Here is a 17,500-nt window from a genome sequence, read left to right as displayed (position 1 = left end):
AATGCAATAATTCTGTCATAATGATTAAGCCTACATTAGTGTGTTGATATGGATTCATGAAATCTTCCTCGTTAATTTCTTGAAATCCTCCTAATTTTTGTCCATTACAGGTATAATCACAACTACAACAAATGTACGCAAGCTTTTCAAGCCATCCGAGATTAATTAGGCTACCACAAAACCATATATTATAGTTAAGAAGCAAGGCCAGATTTAACTTACATTAACTCAAGTTTAGTATTATATAAAGCTGTGCTTATTGAGGTCTGTGACATGGCAAAAAACAAAAATAGTTTTGAGCATCTAAGGCCAAAATTTATGTTCTCGGGGAAGAAGATGAGAAATCTTACTCATTACCTATGAGCTCACCTTTTCAAACAAATAATGTTTGAGATAAAATCAATGCATACGCTCCTTGTATTGTCATTCCCAGCATGAAATAGTTCCAGAACAGGGGACAAGTCAGCCCTCCCTGCAATCAAATTTCTACAGCGTTTATCAGCATTCATACAACTTACAAGTATTGATACAACAGAGGCCCTTCCTTCCATTTGATCCAAGCACTTGATAAGAGCAGGAAGTCCATTTGCTGAAATAACAAATGAAGCATTTATTGAACGGTTAGTCTCATCTCCCCCAGATAGTAATTGCTCTAACAATGATATTGCTGCATTCTTTGGCTCCATTGCACAACTGAAGTCATCCACATGTTCTCCTTTGCTCATTATTACTTGAACTAAGGATTGCACAATATCATGGCCCGAAATCTGAGAGAATGTGGGTCGCAGTTGGCATATGAGAACAGCAGACTCAGCCAGTCCATTAAGAAGCAAAGCAGAGAGGCAGTCAAAATCTGAGTCCACATTACTAAGTATTTCAGCTATACTTTCATCTGCCAAAATAAGTTCGGAAAGAATGTAAACAGAAGCTCTAAGAGCTTCCCTATTGGTAGAAGCTGATAGGATTTCCAGAAATCCATTCAATATTGTTGGTGAAGATAGAAAAGCTTGAACTCCTGTGTTAGACTTCGATTCCTTCCATAGCCGAGCTATTTTCAGGACAGCTGCTTCACATTCTTGCAGGTCCTCTGAAGTACAGAGACAGGAGGCATATGTCTTCAAGGCATTCATTACTGTTTCACTAGCAGCTTGGGATATTACACTTCTTGGTGAAGTAGATGGGCCTCTCATGAAACGTTTACTTCTTTTCTCATTTTTCATAGTATTGGGCCTAGATAAAGAGAGAGGACATTCTAGATCAACTGTGGTGTTGGACTCCAAAAGCTGCTCCTTTGAAAAGACAGGTCTGGGAGAAGCGGTAGGTGTCTCCATGTATGAGAACTCTAATGCAATATCAGGATTTTGCTCCATCCAGGTTGTAATCAGCCTTTTTAAAACATAATTGGTTTTGGGCAGAACATTTGAAGAGAGAGATTGACGAGTGATTGGGCATGTTGTGTTTCCTCTCTTCAACCATTCTTGAATTGCTTTTCTCTCATATGTCTGACCTGTTTCTAGAGTTACCGGATCATTGAATAGATGCCCAGTGATGGGGCATACAAAATCCTTTGGTGATTTTGTTCTTTGCATTGCCTTTTCTACAGAAGAACTATTTATAGTGTTTGCTTCTTCTGCTTTGGAATGTAAACTGCAAAACTCAATCACAATTATGGAAAGTCATCAACACCTAACAAGTTCTGCATTGACTACATTTTACTGTTATAATACAACAGGTTTTTAATCTTGCCTGGGAGCTGATAAATGCATATTAGTTGTTAGGCTGGTTAAAGACTTCACAACCCTGCAAGGGCTGTTGCTGCAACTACGAATTTCCTAAATATGTGAATTATGTTAAATTTCAATGTCTAACAATAACGAGAGAAAACTGATGAAAGGTAACATTTATGAATAAATATAAGTACCAAATCATCATCAGATTCATCTGAGATACTCCCGAAAGATGGAGATAAAGTTGAAGAGAGACTTGAGATATGTATTGCCCGTTGTTCTGCTTTTCTTTGAAGCCTTACAGGTGAACTCCTTGGAGAGGATGCCTTGAGCTGGTGGTCCACTGAGGCAAACTTCTTGTGTGCAGAACTACTGATTTTATTGGCTGCACCATGAACAGGTTGCTCCAACTCTTTCTTGGAAAAAGCAAGTGATTTAGGAAGCGCGAGTCTAGGAGCCCTAGGAGATTCCAATGATGAATTTTTCGCTGAAACAAACTGATCCTTTTTTGGTGATCTGACCTTGGTGATGCTTCCCTTGTCTGCCATTGATATCATATTTTCAGAAGACAGTTTTTTTAAAGTAGGAAAATCAAAATCCACATTAGCAAAACTGCCATCAAAATCACTAGTATCATAATTCGCCTCAGGGAAGTCCTCCTAGTCAATCAAAAAAGGGAAATTTAATATGTAATTCCCAAAGAGTAGAAAACATTCTTATCTGATAAATATTAGAGAATAAGATCGTACCTTCAAGGTCTGTCTATTGAAGTTATTATGTTCCTGTGAAGAATCTGGCACCGCACCCATCCTGGTTGTTTATATGTCACACGATATGTTAAAAAAATAAATGTAAAGCTCGTGAACTTTGCTTTTTATGAGTTAGTCGTCTGCATCACACGTGTGAAGTAAATTTCTTGAGGGTATTAGCACTTTTCAACAATTTGATTTAGTGAAAAGTAACTGCATTTGCTTTAAACTAGAACGCCTTTAATTCAGATAACTACTTGAAAGTACATGCAAACAATTTACTAAACACTACATTCCTGCCAACCAAATAGCCTCTGCGTGAAAAAAAGTTTCAAGTACGTGCCCTAAATATCTATGTATAAATATACGAGATGAAGAGAAATACGAAGAGAGCTAAACAAGACCTCGGACCTGAAGTAATCTAATATTATAGTTATCTAAACAAATTTATGTTCATGGAAACATCATGCTATACCTGGCATTATGTAAATGCCATGTGGCATTTTGAATTTGAAAATGAAACTTAATGCTCTTAACAAGATTAGGCGGTAAGTAAATGAATCCTTTTTTTTTTTTTTTTGAAAAGATATGGTTTTGGCATATGAAGTTGGTGGTGGTATAGTAAGAACAATCTTGAATGCTATTAGAATTTGGATAGATACGTTTGTTGTCTTATTGTCCAGTTCAGTCTCATCATTTGGAAGAGCATTCAGGCTTAGCTCAGTCATCTCAGCTTATGTTCCCTAAGGGGGACCCATATTGACACTCTCAAGTATGGTCATGATCTAATGAGTCACTAGGTGTGCCATGATCCCCCGACACCACCAAAAGAACATAAAATAGAAGTCAAAGGCAACCCAAGCTTGGGTCTTTCTCAAGTTTGATGAGACTCCATGAGGAAATTCATAGGATCCTATACCCCATGAAAATCCAAACTAGGGTTAAACGAGCAAAACTTCAGCGAGCTCACTGTCTATTCGTGTTTGGCTCGTTCAAATTGGTTTGTTCGAGTTCGAAATTGTTTGTTAATATGATGTTTGAGTTCAATTCATATTAATCGTAACGAGCTCGATTGACTTTTTTAGGCTTGAATTTAATGGAAAATTCATATTTTTTGTTAGCAAAACATGCATAGAATTTTTTAAAATAATTACTACGATAAGTTTTAAAAATTTTATAATTCCACTAACCAGTCCAACCGGTTCATACGGGATTGGCTTATGGGAATAGGTGGACAATTCTACGCCTCCTGTACGCAGGAGCCGACCACCCACTCTTTACAGAGCTAATTTGGAAGGATTTCTTAGGGAGTTTGGAGGGAAATTTGAATGTAGGGACTGTTTAGAGATTTTCTTTTTGATTGTATGCATTAAATAGTTTGTTTTGTTGGGAAATTTCTATATGTGGGCCAATATATTTTATACATATAAATAAAGAATTATACATTAGATGCTATCTAAAATTAAGCCAATTAAATTTGTGATCTAATTGAGTATTAAATTATTATTTGGCTTATGTGGCATCTCAATTAAATTTGTATGGAATTAATTTGTGTAGAGGCCGAGTATTTATTTTATTTTTATGATGGGCTGAAATAAAATATTTACACTTAAAGTATATAAGGGTCATGGTCCCCAGTTTAAGCGGTGAAGTTCTCATTTCTCTCATTTCCCATCTTGAGTGAAAAGAAGGGGTCTCTCGCTCTCTTGGAGAACGCCGCTCTAAACGTGGAAGATCGAAAGACCTTGATTTTGTATTTCAATGGATTCAGGTACGCTTCCGAAAACTTCTTCTCGATGATTTAGCATGTCTTTCGGAGACGATCGATTTGTTATTTTAGTCTCCGTTAAATCCTAACATGTTTTCCTAGGGTTAGGACATCTTGAATTTGGCTAAAATTTAATAGATCTTGAAATTGGCATTAACTGTTTAGGTTTTCTTTTGGGCTCTAGCGGCGTTTAGAGATTTGGGAAAGATAGATCCTCCTCTCAAATAGAGGATCAATTGTATCTTGCTATTTTTCGTCTCCCTTTCATCAAATAATACAAACTATCTACTGTTTTCCGGAATTTGTGTGGATTGTGTGGAGAAATCTCGTTGTTTTCCGAAGATTGATAGGAAATACTTGAGATCTACAAGTGTTTCCTATCACCCACATTCTTGGTTGTACCATTCGGTGGTAGAAGCTTTTTCTCTTCCTATCAATAATATACAGTATCTTGAAGCCTCAAAGAGTGATGGTAGTCTATCTTTTTCAAACCATATCATGCTCCAATCTTTCTCTTGTCCTAATTCTAAGTTATCAAGGGGAGATCAAGGGGGGGGGGGGGAGTAAGACATCTAAATACTCATCATCATGCAAAGAAAGGTTCAAATGGCTTGAGATTGTCCAAATTCATGAGGGTAAATCTCCATGTAAGTGGGAAGGTCGAAGTAATAGGAATTCTCACATATCTTTTTTATGATGTTGAATGGACCATACAACATTAGTTTAAGTTAGCACCCTCTTCTTTAAATCTCTCTTTGCTAATTTGGTGCCAGATGAGATATCCTATGTATTTTCCTTAAAACCCAATCATGATCGTGTCATCTTTCATATTTTTGCTATAATTTTGTGCTGCTTTTCCATCTTATCATGAACCCATCAAGTTTATTTTAGAAATCATTGGGTTTTTATTAGACCAGCACCTTCTTGAACAATAGTTAATGCAAATCAATGATAAATTTCATGTCAAAAAGGGCTTTGAGAAAGGTAGCTCAAACTTAATTCGAATGGAGATTGATTGGTGGAGCCATGTATGACATGATTGGATGCATTTGACCACCTTTGAAATATGTGCCTCCTCAATCAACTTTAAATGGTCACCATATTTGAGACACAAAGTTGTGTCCCTTTGCAAGGTAGTTGATGAGGACATCCGATCGTAAAAGTTTATCAGAGAAGGAGCCGAAGATCAACGGCAATGATTGTACCACTTTATTTTGAATTATTATTAGTATTTTGATTTATTTATGCATTTTTTATTTTTACCCTCACTTGAGCGAGTAGGCCTATGTAATCCCAGGGGGCACTTTTGTCATTTGTCTTATTATTGTATTTTGGCTATTTATATCCCCAATCCTCTTCCTTTGAGGGGATGATTATTAAGAAAAAATCTGGCACTTTGTTTTTAAAATTTTTTAGAGTTCTTATGAGAGATGAAGTCCCTTAGTGAGGGCAACGTATTACCCACCAGCCACAAAAAGCGTCCAGGCTCGAGCTTTGAAGTCCCTAGGTGAGGACAAAGCATTATCCATCAGCCGCAGAAAGCCTTCCCCTTCCTCTTAACCGCCAGGGCCTCCACCTCTCCTCCTTCCTAGCCGTCGGCCCTAACCCTAATCCCCTCCTAGCTGCCAGCCACATCTCCCCTCCTTTGCCTCCAAATTTTCCAGTTTTACAACTTTCCTAAAATTGATCATGACGAATTTGGAAGGATATTAATTCAATCTTGAATAAATTTCAAATTTGAATTCTATCATAATTTAACATGAGTTATATTTGGAAAGTTTCTCAATCAAATCAATTTGAATTTGAATTCAAATTAAAAGAGATATGGACATTAAATCTCTTTTACTTAAATTGGCTTTGCTTAGAAACTATTTGAAATCCTTCCTAACTCCTCCCACCCTCCTTTAGCCGCCGGCCCTACCTCTCTCCTCTCTAAATCCTATTTCCATTAAGGCTCCTAATTACATTTCCAATCAATGTCCATTAAATAAATTCAAATACCTGATTGACTACTTTCCATATGTGATGTATCTTAAATTAGGAAGGTTTTAATTTCATATTTTAATTCATTCCGAATTTGAAATTCTTTCCTAAAATAAGAAAAGTTATATTAGGAAAGTCCCTCCAATCAAGGCTAATTAAATTCAAATTTAATTTTGAGAGACAATTGCATTAAAGCCTCTTTCTCCATTTAGATTGGCACTGATTGGCAATCTATCTCAATCCCTTAATTCCCTCCTCAAGCCGCCGGCCCCTCCTCCTCCAAGCCCTTGTTTCAAATTCAATTGGCCTCTTAAACACCTTCCTAATTTGTCTTACTATTAATTTGGAAAGTATCTTAATTTGAACTCAAATTAAATTTGAAATTCAAAACATTTCCTAATTAATAAACCTATTTTAGGAAGCCTCCCCAATCCCCTCCAATATGAAATTAAATTGGGATTAATTCCAATTTCAGCATTCATTGTCCTGATGTTTCTTTTCCCACACATTTTTACTAGCAATAGTTAGAGGGTGGACAGATTAAGCGAGAATTGAATGTTGCGGGAACCTCCCACATGTTATGTTCCCATGAAGCTCCGAACCTTGATAACATTTCATGGACAACACTATTCCTTAATTGTGTTCACCTTCACAGCAGTCAATCTTGATTTCCTTTTTTCCAAATTCATCTCAAATGGAAGACTCCAATTGGCATAATGTGACTTCCACTAAAAGCTCGATTATATAGAGCTTCCATGAGAATCACTCGCATTTGGAACTTTTCTCAATAATGGTTGACGGACATGAAGGCCTTGAGAGCCATAAATCGCAGGAAGAACTTGAACTTGGACAAACCATTGTCAATATTACTACTCATTAACCAAGGTGAACTAAAGGGAATGAAAGATAAGCCTAATATACTAATGGCAAAACCGCTACTATTCTACAACAACTTATTTTTCAACTATCCAAAAACAGAATGATTGTTTAATTAAATTGCCTCGTGAAAATCAAATTTTCTTGATTGCCGCAATGCATGAGGAATAAGTATGTTGAGGCTTGAAGAACTATTTTCAATTTTCGTTCGATTTCAGTGCTTTTAGGAGTTTCAAATAAACACAAAAAGTTTCCAATTTTCTTGATTGCGAAATCGACTCACCTATCATGACTGGAGCCCACCCTGTCCCCGGCGTCCCTCTTCCCGAATGCAAAGCCGGCGCTTTTCGGCAAGATGGGCCCGAACTTGACGAAATCGGGGATCGAGCGGCTAACCTCGTGCTGCGGCGTCACTGGCGGCTCGGCGATCGGCGGCAGCGCCGGCATGCCCTTTCTACCAGTAGATGTCTGCATCTCCGGCGACTCATGGCTGAGAATCTCCTTGTAATACTTGGCGTATACCCTCGTGCTCCGATCAAGCGACTCCCCATACTCCATCTCTAACTCGCGCAGGTTCTCCGCTTGGTCAGGCCTCACCGCCGCCACCACCGACTCGTTAAACAGCTGCTCTCCGAAATCAGCCGTCGTCATCGAGAGATCCGCCGCGTCCGGAATCACCTCCATTACGATCCGATGTCGCGCTTCTGAGTACCATCCCACGATAGACGCCATGTGCGGCAGGAACATCGACTCCCAAAGGTCAGGCGCGAAATCCGTGCGGGCGAAAAAGGGTTCAACATCGAACATCTCGAGCGCGTGTAGTGTAGCAGCCCGCGAGACGGTAGCGTTATCACGGAGGCGCGAGAGGCAGGCGAGATGGAGATGGGCCCAGGCACAGAGATAGGAGTTTGGAACGCCGGCCGTTGAGCCAACGGGATCAAGCATGGCGCAGACCTGAAGCATCCGCTCGGCGTGGTCGAGGCGAGCGAGCTTAGCCTCATGATTGGATGTGGCGATGGCATCCTCGAGAGCATCGATGCCCCAATCAAGGTTCGCAAGGACTGCCTGATCGGCATATCCGACCTCGTTTCCGGCTGAGGCGGCGGCGGCGAGACGCTCGGCGCAGTCTTCTTTGTGGCGGAGGCGGCGGTCGCGGTCGAGGAGTCGGTCTAGCACGAAGCTGCCGACAGTGGAGTTGAGGAAGCGGGTTAGGTCTTTCGCCTCTACTGGAATCTTCTGCTTTCGGGGCATTGTTGGCGAGGGAAAGGTTGACTTCCGGAGTTCCGGGCGGAGATGGAGAAAGAGGGATGCCGAGCTGCCGGCCTGGCTCGGAGTTCGAGAGTGACTTCCGGCAAATTTTAAAATCACAAGCGCATAAGCGTACGAATGCGGGAATCTTACGTTGTCCCTGCGGATTTTGTTTTCGCGGAAGAAATGAGAATGAAGGTTTATGTAGGAAACATTGCATAAAATTATTATGAAATATTTTAGATATACTTCAAATTTTTTGTAAATTTATATTAAATTTAATATAATTCATATATTAATTTTAATAGAAATTTAAAATTTTAAAATCATGCATCAAAATAATTTTATTTATTTTTATGAGATTATTATACTAATGGACAAATTTATAAAATCATACTTTTTATTTATAAATTTTTAAACATATAGATATGCTTTCTATTCTCATGATGTCTTTTTAATGTTATTTTTAAGCTTTGTTTGGGACGATTTTATTACTGCTTCTTAAAGTTACTTTCTAGTATAAATATTAAATTTCTTATGTTAAAAAATTATTTTAAAAAGTAGTAAGAAAGTTGTTCCAAATGAAACTTTAGTTTCTCTTAATAACACCAAGACGAGAGAGATAAATCATAAAACAATCAAATAATAAAAATGAAATCCTATTGAATTCGAATTTGTTAGTGAACCACACCCGACTTTACTTACAATCCGGCTAGGTAAGTAGATGCGTAGGAACTTGAATCAGAAAAAATAATGAAGTTTGTAAGGACGAGGAGATCTACAAAGTGATTAAAGGATTGGAGCTTATAAACTAGCTAAATTTTTACTATTGAGAGAAGGAAAAAGTCACCCTCAATGTTCCTTATGTCCCCTTATTTATAGTATTATGGGGAGCTACAAAAAAGACTACATAAAGGAAAATATATATAACTCAACACAATCCACATGCAGAGCATTACACAATGATTCTAAACATTTGTTGCTCTTTGAACCAAGAGGGATAGTTGGGGCTGAAGATTTCTTCTCTAGGCGAGTGAGATGGTGTCGAGTATGCATTGGGAGAATTAATTTGAAAGGGGCGAGCTCTGTGGTATCGGGTGAATTTGATGACATGAGGCTGACTAGAAATCACAAGGTACCTATGATGAACCTTGAGTCGTTGTGAGGGAATGGGCGAGCAAGTTGTGGTGGTTGACGAATTTAGTTGACGTATAGTAGGTGTTGATATGGTGGATTAGAAACCTGATAGACTCTTCTTGCATCTCAGTTTGGACGAAGGTATGTTCCTTTGAGGGAGAGCGAGTGGTTGATAGTGGGATTAGCCTGTTTAATAGATGTTGAATTTCAAACTTGATAAGGAGACTTCAAGTTGTCCCATGTGAGTTGAGTTGCTTGGGGACCTAGGCAAGTGACGCTTATTAATTTGGTTGGGCGAGTCTTTTTATTATCTCCAAACACACATCGCCACCATGAAGAGTGAGCTCCTCAGTCATGACCTGTTGGATACCTAACTGCTATATACCTACGAAGGCATGTAGGAGAATACATTTGCTCTAAATATATATTTCAAATATGAGCTAATTTTGATTTATTTCATCAATTTATAACCAAATATTTATTGAATGAAAATATGATTATATTTTGCAATCCTTTATAATCATTAAAATTTAGCAAATTTCAAGCTGTGATTAGTGAGAAAACTTAAATTAGTTGTTTATCACTTATAATCAGGATTAGGAGAAGCACTTTGTTGAATGCAAATTTGTAATTAAGCACACCAAATTTCACTAAGAGTATTGAATGAAAACAACATATGAAAATAGAGAGGAAAAAAATTTAAGTGGGAGGTTGTTAGATTTTTTTAAATAGGTTTTACAAAAAATTCTATCACTTGAGTTTATCTATAATGCACCTATGTATGTATTTGCTAGCATTAATTTGATGAAGTCAAACTGTCAGGTCATTAAAATACCCCGGATTTAGAAAGTCACTTGTCGAGCTAATAAGAAATCGTTGACTTAGTTTGCCTAAGAATACGAGTTGTCGATCAATAATTTCTCATACGATGGAAATTGTCAACTTGAGGAATCACTATGGTTGAATTGAATAGTACTCGATAAATTGGGATGATTCGCAAGAATGCGTTTGTAGACTTGGTGAATTCGTTTAGAGTTGAGATCAGGTTAACTTAGTTTGAATTGGACTAACTTGACTTAAACCAAATTTTCTGAAAATTGATTATACATTTTATTCCTCTATTCTCTTATATGTCTTTGGATATTTGTTAAAAAAGAATAAAAGAATATATAAATATATTATTGAATAATTATTTATAACATTTTTTAAATTTTTATTTAATATGATTATTTATCAAGCAATTTGATTTTGACTTCTAATATTATCATTTCGTTCGTTTTAAGTAGATTCTTTAACTATGAATATGGGATCAATGTTTTACATTTAAATGCTTTTCCCAAGCTTTTAAAAAATGGATCGGATCGGTCGGTCCGTCCGGTTCAACCGTGAACCGATCACTAGGCCGTTCCAGTCCACTTTGAAAATCGCTTCTACATCAAACATGAATGAAACCGATGCAAAACTTACTGAATTCACTGGAGAACCTGGCACGTTCTTTTGAAACAATCATTTCCAATTACCCATTTTGGAATAATTAAATACATTAAATTTATCATATTAAAGTAATTTTATAAAATAAAAAAAAATAAATTATTATTTAAATATTTATCTTTAAATTAGCATGAAGTTAATTATATTTACTTTGCCCAAACCACCAATGAACTATCTTTCACATGGCATTATGCTCCACCATTCATGTGAGCACTTAACACAAAATAAAAAACTCAAAAAACTATATATACTCATAACAAAAAAGAGTTTCAATGATGTGAACTAATAAAATACGAGTTAGGATTTATGAGCTCACTAACATAAATTAATGTGCGAGTTAAATTCATTTTTAACTAGATTTAATTATTTATTATAATGTGGAATAATATATTTATTAATTAAATCAATATAATTATTTATTACACACTATGAAAAAATTCCTTTATCTATTTGTAATGATAATTTATTATATACACATAAATAATTCTTAATATAAAATTTATAAAATAATAGGTATTATAACATATAGATGTAAAATATAATTAAACATAAATATAATAAATAATAAATTTATTATTAAATTCATAAACTTATATTTGAATTAAATTTATATTAAATATGTAATATAAATTATAAATTACTAATATATTATTATAATGTAAATTTCTAGAATTGTGAGATTTGATAATTTTTTCTCTTATGTGATATTTTAAAAATAATTCACTTAATTAATTTTGTAAATTTTATATTTCATAGTTTTTCTATTTCATTTAATTTTTTATCTCATATTTGAAATAATAACATTATTATTATGCTTATCTTATTATTTGTTTAATAATTTATTATTTATTACATCATCTGATTTAATCTTAATCTGATTGATTGAATGAGCCGAACTTTTAACATATTCTTCTTCTGATTTGTCAAGTCAAATTTTCACAACCTTGACTTTTCTTTCATTTCTTTCACTTCTTCTTAAGCTTTACAACTTCATTTTTTCACCAATCTCTTTATATGTCAATACTCCTTAGTGTCCCTCATTCTAAAGAATATTGCAAAAGACTACTACACATTAAGGCATGAGGACTCCTAAACAAGCTCGGCCAGGACAACTAAGACTACCATTAAACAAGCTCGGCCAGAACAACTAAGGTTTCGTTTGGGACGGCTTTTTTATTGCTTTTTGAAGCAGCTTTTTAGTACAAAAATTGTACTGAAAAGCTGCTTCAAGAAGCAATAAAAAGCCGTCTCAAACGAATTCTAAGAATACTGCTAGAAAATAAGAAAATAGAGAGAGAAGGAAAGAATTTTAGAATAAGGACCCCTATGATTTTTTGAAGTAGGCTCGAGTACAAAAAATAACATAGCATGAGTTCAACCCTTTGAGAAATATTTATAGGTATGTGTAAGAGGTTGAATATTACATAATTGGTCATATATATAACTTTATAAAAAATAAAACAAAATAAAATATTTGTGTTGCTCAATTTCGTATATATATTATCTAATAATTTGATGTGAGAGGCTATTCATTCATTAGAATAGCCAACTTAAGGCAGTTTTCTAGCGAGCTAATTACAAATGGCCAACTTTACGTGCATAAGTAAACAATTTACCTATAAATTGTTTAACAAATGAAGAAAGTCATCTACTTGAGTACAATCTTGGACCAACTTAATAGGCCAAATTCACACTCTTGAGATAAATTCATTTGTGGACTTAGGGGTGTCAAAACATGACCTGAAACCTAATCCGAATCCGACCCAGAAAATTTCGGGTTTAGGTCAACTCGTTTCCCATATGGGCCGGGTTTGGGTTTGTAATTCCGACCCATTTTGTAAATCGGGTCGGGTTCGGGTTGACCCGGTAACAACCTAGGTGTGATCTATCTCATCAACGTCGTCGCGTTGATTGAATCGTTGTCGTCGATCACGTCGTCGCGACTTATGTCTCGTTAACCGCGTACCATTTTCACCGTTCGTTGAGACCGAAATCATGTCATGTGCCGCTGCCAGTTGCCGTCTCGCTTGCCTGATCGAGTTCGAAAGTAGTAATACATCGACCTGTGCTGCTGTAGTAATCTCGCCCGCACTACCGCTAGCCACTGCCGCCGTACTACCTGGTTGATGCTATTGTCTGCTGCCATCATGCCGCACTACCTAAACCTTTCGTCATGCCAGCATCGTGTTATCTCGTGAGTCAAGATAACTAGGTCCTAGATGACCAGTCTGTTGGAGTCGACGGAATCATAGCGTGACGCAGCTAACTCATATAGTACATGTGAGCGCTAATTTCTAACCGCACAAGTCGAGTTGGGCCAACCCAGTAACCCGCACAGGTCGGATCCGGGTTGACAATCCTGACCAGTTTACAAAACTGGGTCATGTTAGTGTCAACCCATTTACAACCAGATCAAGCCGGGTTCGACCCGAACCTAACTCGTTGACACCGCTACATAGACTTGACGAATTCCTTTCGATCCTAAACCAATTTGCCTCAACTTGAATTAGATCAACTTGGCTTAAACCGAGTTTTCTGAATAATTAGTTACATAAAGTTCATATAATTTAGCTATTTGAAAATTGGGCTTAAATGAAAATGTAATCAATTATAATTAATGACTATAAATTTAAACACTATATTGACTAAATGCGTCATCCTTTATCAATATCCTTTCATATTGGTATTTGTAGCCAACTAAAAAATAAACCGTAATTTTATTATTATTATTATTATTGTGTGTGAAGAAACGCAAGAAAGAGATAGGATAATAGAGTAATCAAAAGAATTCTTGTTTCTATTTACATTACCGTTGCCAGTACACGTGTATAGTAGAGATAGGTTAAGACAATGTAAAAGCTGATGTGGTATTATTGAGCTTTGATTTTGTCTTCTAACATATTAATAAATTTTTTAATTGGTTACTTCAAAGCTTAATTTAATTACACATTCAAAGGATTCTAACATGATTAGGATAAAATAGTAAACCTTAATTATCTTGGTGGTGTTCCCACTAAAAAATTCGTGCTATGAACAAATATGTTGATTTTTTTTTTTTGGGAAAATCAAAGATGTTGTTTTTGCTAAATATTTAAAAGTAACAGAGGTACAAATTAAGATCCGATGAAAATTTATATGAATTCTTCCTCGATTGTTAAATGAGCAATCACTCATCTTTGTTTAGCTTGGTTGGTGAGTGTCCTGTGCTCGATTCCCCTCGAGCGGCAGTGCCTCTTAAGTGGGGTTAAATCAAGTGCGGGCCAGGAGGTTTCTAGGGTGAGTGCCTCTTCTAGGTCAGTCGAGAATTAGTTCAAAAAAGAGCAATTAGCGCATTGCCTAGATTAGAGAGACCAAAAACTGTGACCACGAATGCGACCTAACAAATGGGACATCATACATTACCATATGTGGGTGGAGCAAAACAATATAATTGGCTTTTTTTTTTTTTTTTTTTTTTTTTTTTTTTTTTTTTTTTTTTGGAAACATTTGGAAACAACTGTTGGTACCGGTGATCGTGTCAACTATCAAATAATAAAGTAATATAAAAATTAATAAATTATCTAATTTTACTCTATTATATATTTTGATTACATGAACTATAAAAATGATGAAAATTAATTTTAGTTTTAAAATCTTTATGATAATTTAATTAGTTTTATAAAAATATTAAAAATATGATGATACAGTATATCATATTACTTATTTATAAATGATATATTATCAAAAAATTATCTTGATCGAGCATGAACCTCGAGGTAAAATAAAGTTGAAAATTTCATAAATTAAAATTGGGATCATCCAAACTTTGATTTCAGCAAACTTACAGTTAAACTGAACGTCTTGAAAATACGAACCCAACGACACCAAAATCTACTCAATCCAAGCCCAAATAGATCCAAATCAAAGACCCAAAGCACTGTTGAAAGGTTCAAACTACAATTTGGATTATCAAGCAATTTTTAAATGTGACATGCTTATAGTCAAAACGAGCAGCTCGACAAGACGAATCCTACAAGCCCAATATCACTAAATGCTGGTATCACTAAGGCATTCTAATGTATGGTAGACGGCTCACAATCAAGGGAATCAACATCGGCCGTCCATTCAAACCACTCCCAATATGCCTATGATCTTCCTTATATTTAATGGTCATACAACTCTCAAAAATCTATAAATAGACCACTCACTTCTCATGGAAGGTAGCCATAAGCAATGAAACAAGAGAGAGATCGGAGAGCGCTTTTGCCACCTAGCTCCTCCTCAACCATCGTCCGCACTTCTGTCAGACCACCACCTAACGTAAAATCATGTTGCATGTTCTATTTGAAATATAATGTTAATTTTATTTATCTATAAGTACACCATTTTTTTTATTTTCATCAATATTTAATATGTTATACTTTGATATCACATATTTGATATTTTTTTATAGAAATAATTAAGTTTTCATTGACATTAAAAATAGAATGAATTTTTTTAATCATATTTGGATTTTAATGTTACTGTAAAATAGAATAAATTTGAATATATTTTATAAGAGTTTATCCTAATATTTCATCTCAACAGGTTTTACATAAATTAATATTATTCAAAACTATCATATCTATAATCTTCATGTGACAGCCTGACAGGTGAATGGAACCTCTCTGAAGGATGAATGGACTCTTTTGAGAAGAAGGAGAGAGTGTGGATAGAAAATAAATATCTTTGATCCATTTCAACGAAAAATTATTCTGTGCGGACATCAAACGCCGTCCAGAGACCAATCAAAATGCACAATGTCATTTATTTATTATACCGCGGCTCAGTACTGCCTGGTACCTAGCCTGAGTACCGCGGCTCGGTACCACTCGGTACCGTGGCATCCGGACGTAGAGCTGCGTTCGACGTCCGCAGAGAATAATTTCTTCATTTCAACATGGCAAGATTAGGAGATAATCTAACAACAGCTAAGTATGCCTTCAAGGATCTCATTCCCACAAGATAAAATATCATATAATAGAGGACAAATCATCGTAACCATGAATTATTTAGAGTGAGTGAAATTTCTCATAGAATCAACGAAAGGAATGTGATAACTCATAGATGTGTTAGATTATAATGAGCCAAAACACGTATCAAAATAAACTTATGTCAAATACGCCCTTGAAAATGATAAAAGTTCAAAAAAAGGTTCAAAGTAGTTTCCGGCTTGAAAGTTTAATGAAAAGTTAGTAAATACAAGAGGTTATCCCTCGTTGCGGTAAAGCCATTTTAGACATATTTTTCCACATAAATACAAAGAGAGAATATTTGACTAATTACATATGTTATGACACACATAAAGACAACTTTCCCTATGAAAAATATTACTAAAAATTTTCATGATAAGATTTACAGTTTCAAACTTACAAGCAACTAAAAACTTGTCTTGTGAAATGATCCATAGTTCTCATAGATTATTGGTTTAAATCACAATTTATAATGTATTTGTTCATCATTCAAAAAAAAAAAAATCTCAAATTTCATCTCTCTAATTAAATATAGTACAAAGAAAAAAAACTAAATCAAAATACTATAACAAAATTTAAATAATAATAAATCTCAAATTTATTGATTTTTTAAGATCAGTATAATACCTAAAAATCAATTAAAATTTATTACATTTATTTCATATTTTAATCAGAATGTAATTTTTTTTACTTATCTTAATCTAAAATTATTATAATTGAAATTTACATTCTTAATTTATTTGTATTGTAAAAATAGAAATCTGAAAATTAAAAAAGTTGTAAATTTTTCTATAATAAGATTAATGCCCCAAACATGAAAGCAACTTTATTTCTTGTTTTAGGCAGAAATCATGCAAGCAACTCAAAACTTATTCATAAACCCTAATAAATATTATAAAGTCAATTAATCATCTCTGCCATTAATACAAGAAGAAATATTTTAATAAATAAATAATGTGACAAATTATTAAATTATAGAGTAATGCTACACTTCTAAGAAAAGAAAATATTAAAAATTATTTGAATCTAATTTTTATTTATAATTGAATCAATTAAATTAAAAAAAGGTTATCCATTTTTTGCTAAAAATAATTTCTAATAAGTCGCCTTACTAAATGCCACCTACAATGTGTTTTATATAAATTTATATATTCAAAGACCACAGCTAATATTTTTTGTATACTTAATTATTTGTTAAATTAGCAAGCTTCTAAACCTTTTTTTTTTTTACTTATTCATATGCCCAACACCCTAAGAAAAATTAAAAACAATTTATCAAAATTTAAATAATTAATAAAATTAAAATGCAAGTTGAAATTTTAATTTTAATTAAATATTTTGAAATTATTATAAAAATAAAAAAAAATTGGTAGAGATTATCTGATACCAATTTTCATCAAAAGAAATCTTTCCAGTTAATTTTATATGACATTTATATTGTTAATTAATTAATTATATATATATATATATATATATATATATAATTTCATGCTTGTGCTCTAAGTTGTACATAATATCTTTTCTAATATA

General features: G+C 34.6%; 1 protein-coding gene across 1 annotated transcript in view; it reads right to left on the bottom strand.

The window, feature by feature from the left end:
• Positions 1–8,554, bottom strand: part of LOC110104361 (putative E3 ubiquitin-protein ligase LIN-1) — a 21,646-nt gene extending 13,092 nt beyond the window's left edge. Inside the window, exons 1-5 of the mRNA XM_020833431.2 lie at positions 7,387–8,554; positions 2,477–2,537; positions 1,922–2,386; positions 1,747–1,832; positions 370–1,647 (exon numbers count right to left, since the gene is read on the bottom strand). Coding sequence (XP_020689090.1) covers positions 370–1,647; positions 1,747–1,832; positions 1,922–2,386; positions 2,477–2,537; positions 7,387–8,354 — 2,858 coding nt within the window. The 5' untranslated portion in view covers positions 8,355–8,554. The remainder of the gene's footprint in view (positions 1–369; positions 1,648–1,746; positions 1,833–1,921; positions 2,387–2,476; positions 2,538–7,386) is intronic.
• Between the last annotated feature and the right edge of the window lie 8,946 nt (positions 8,555–17,500).

The sequence above is a fragment of the Dendrobium catenatum genome, unplaced genomic scaffold (assembly GCF_001605985.2).
Source record: "Dendrobium catenatum unplaced genomic scaffold, ASM160598v2 fragScaff_scaffold_1220, whole genome shotgun sequence".
NCBI classification, from domain to species: Eukaryota; Viridiplantae; Streptophyta; class Magnoliopsida; order Asparagales; family Orchidaceae; genus Dendrobium; species Dendrobium catenatum.
Note: the sequence above shows the minus strand (reverse complement) of the source record. Positions and strands in the feature narration are given on the sequence as shown.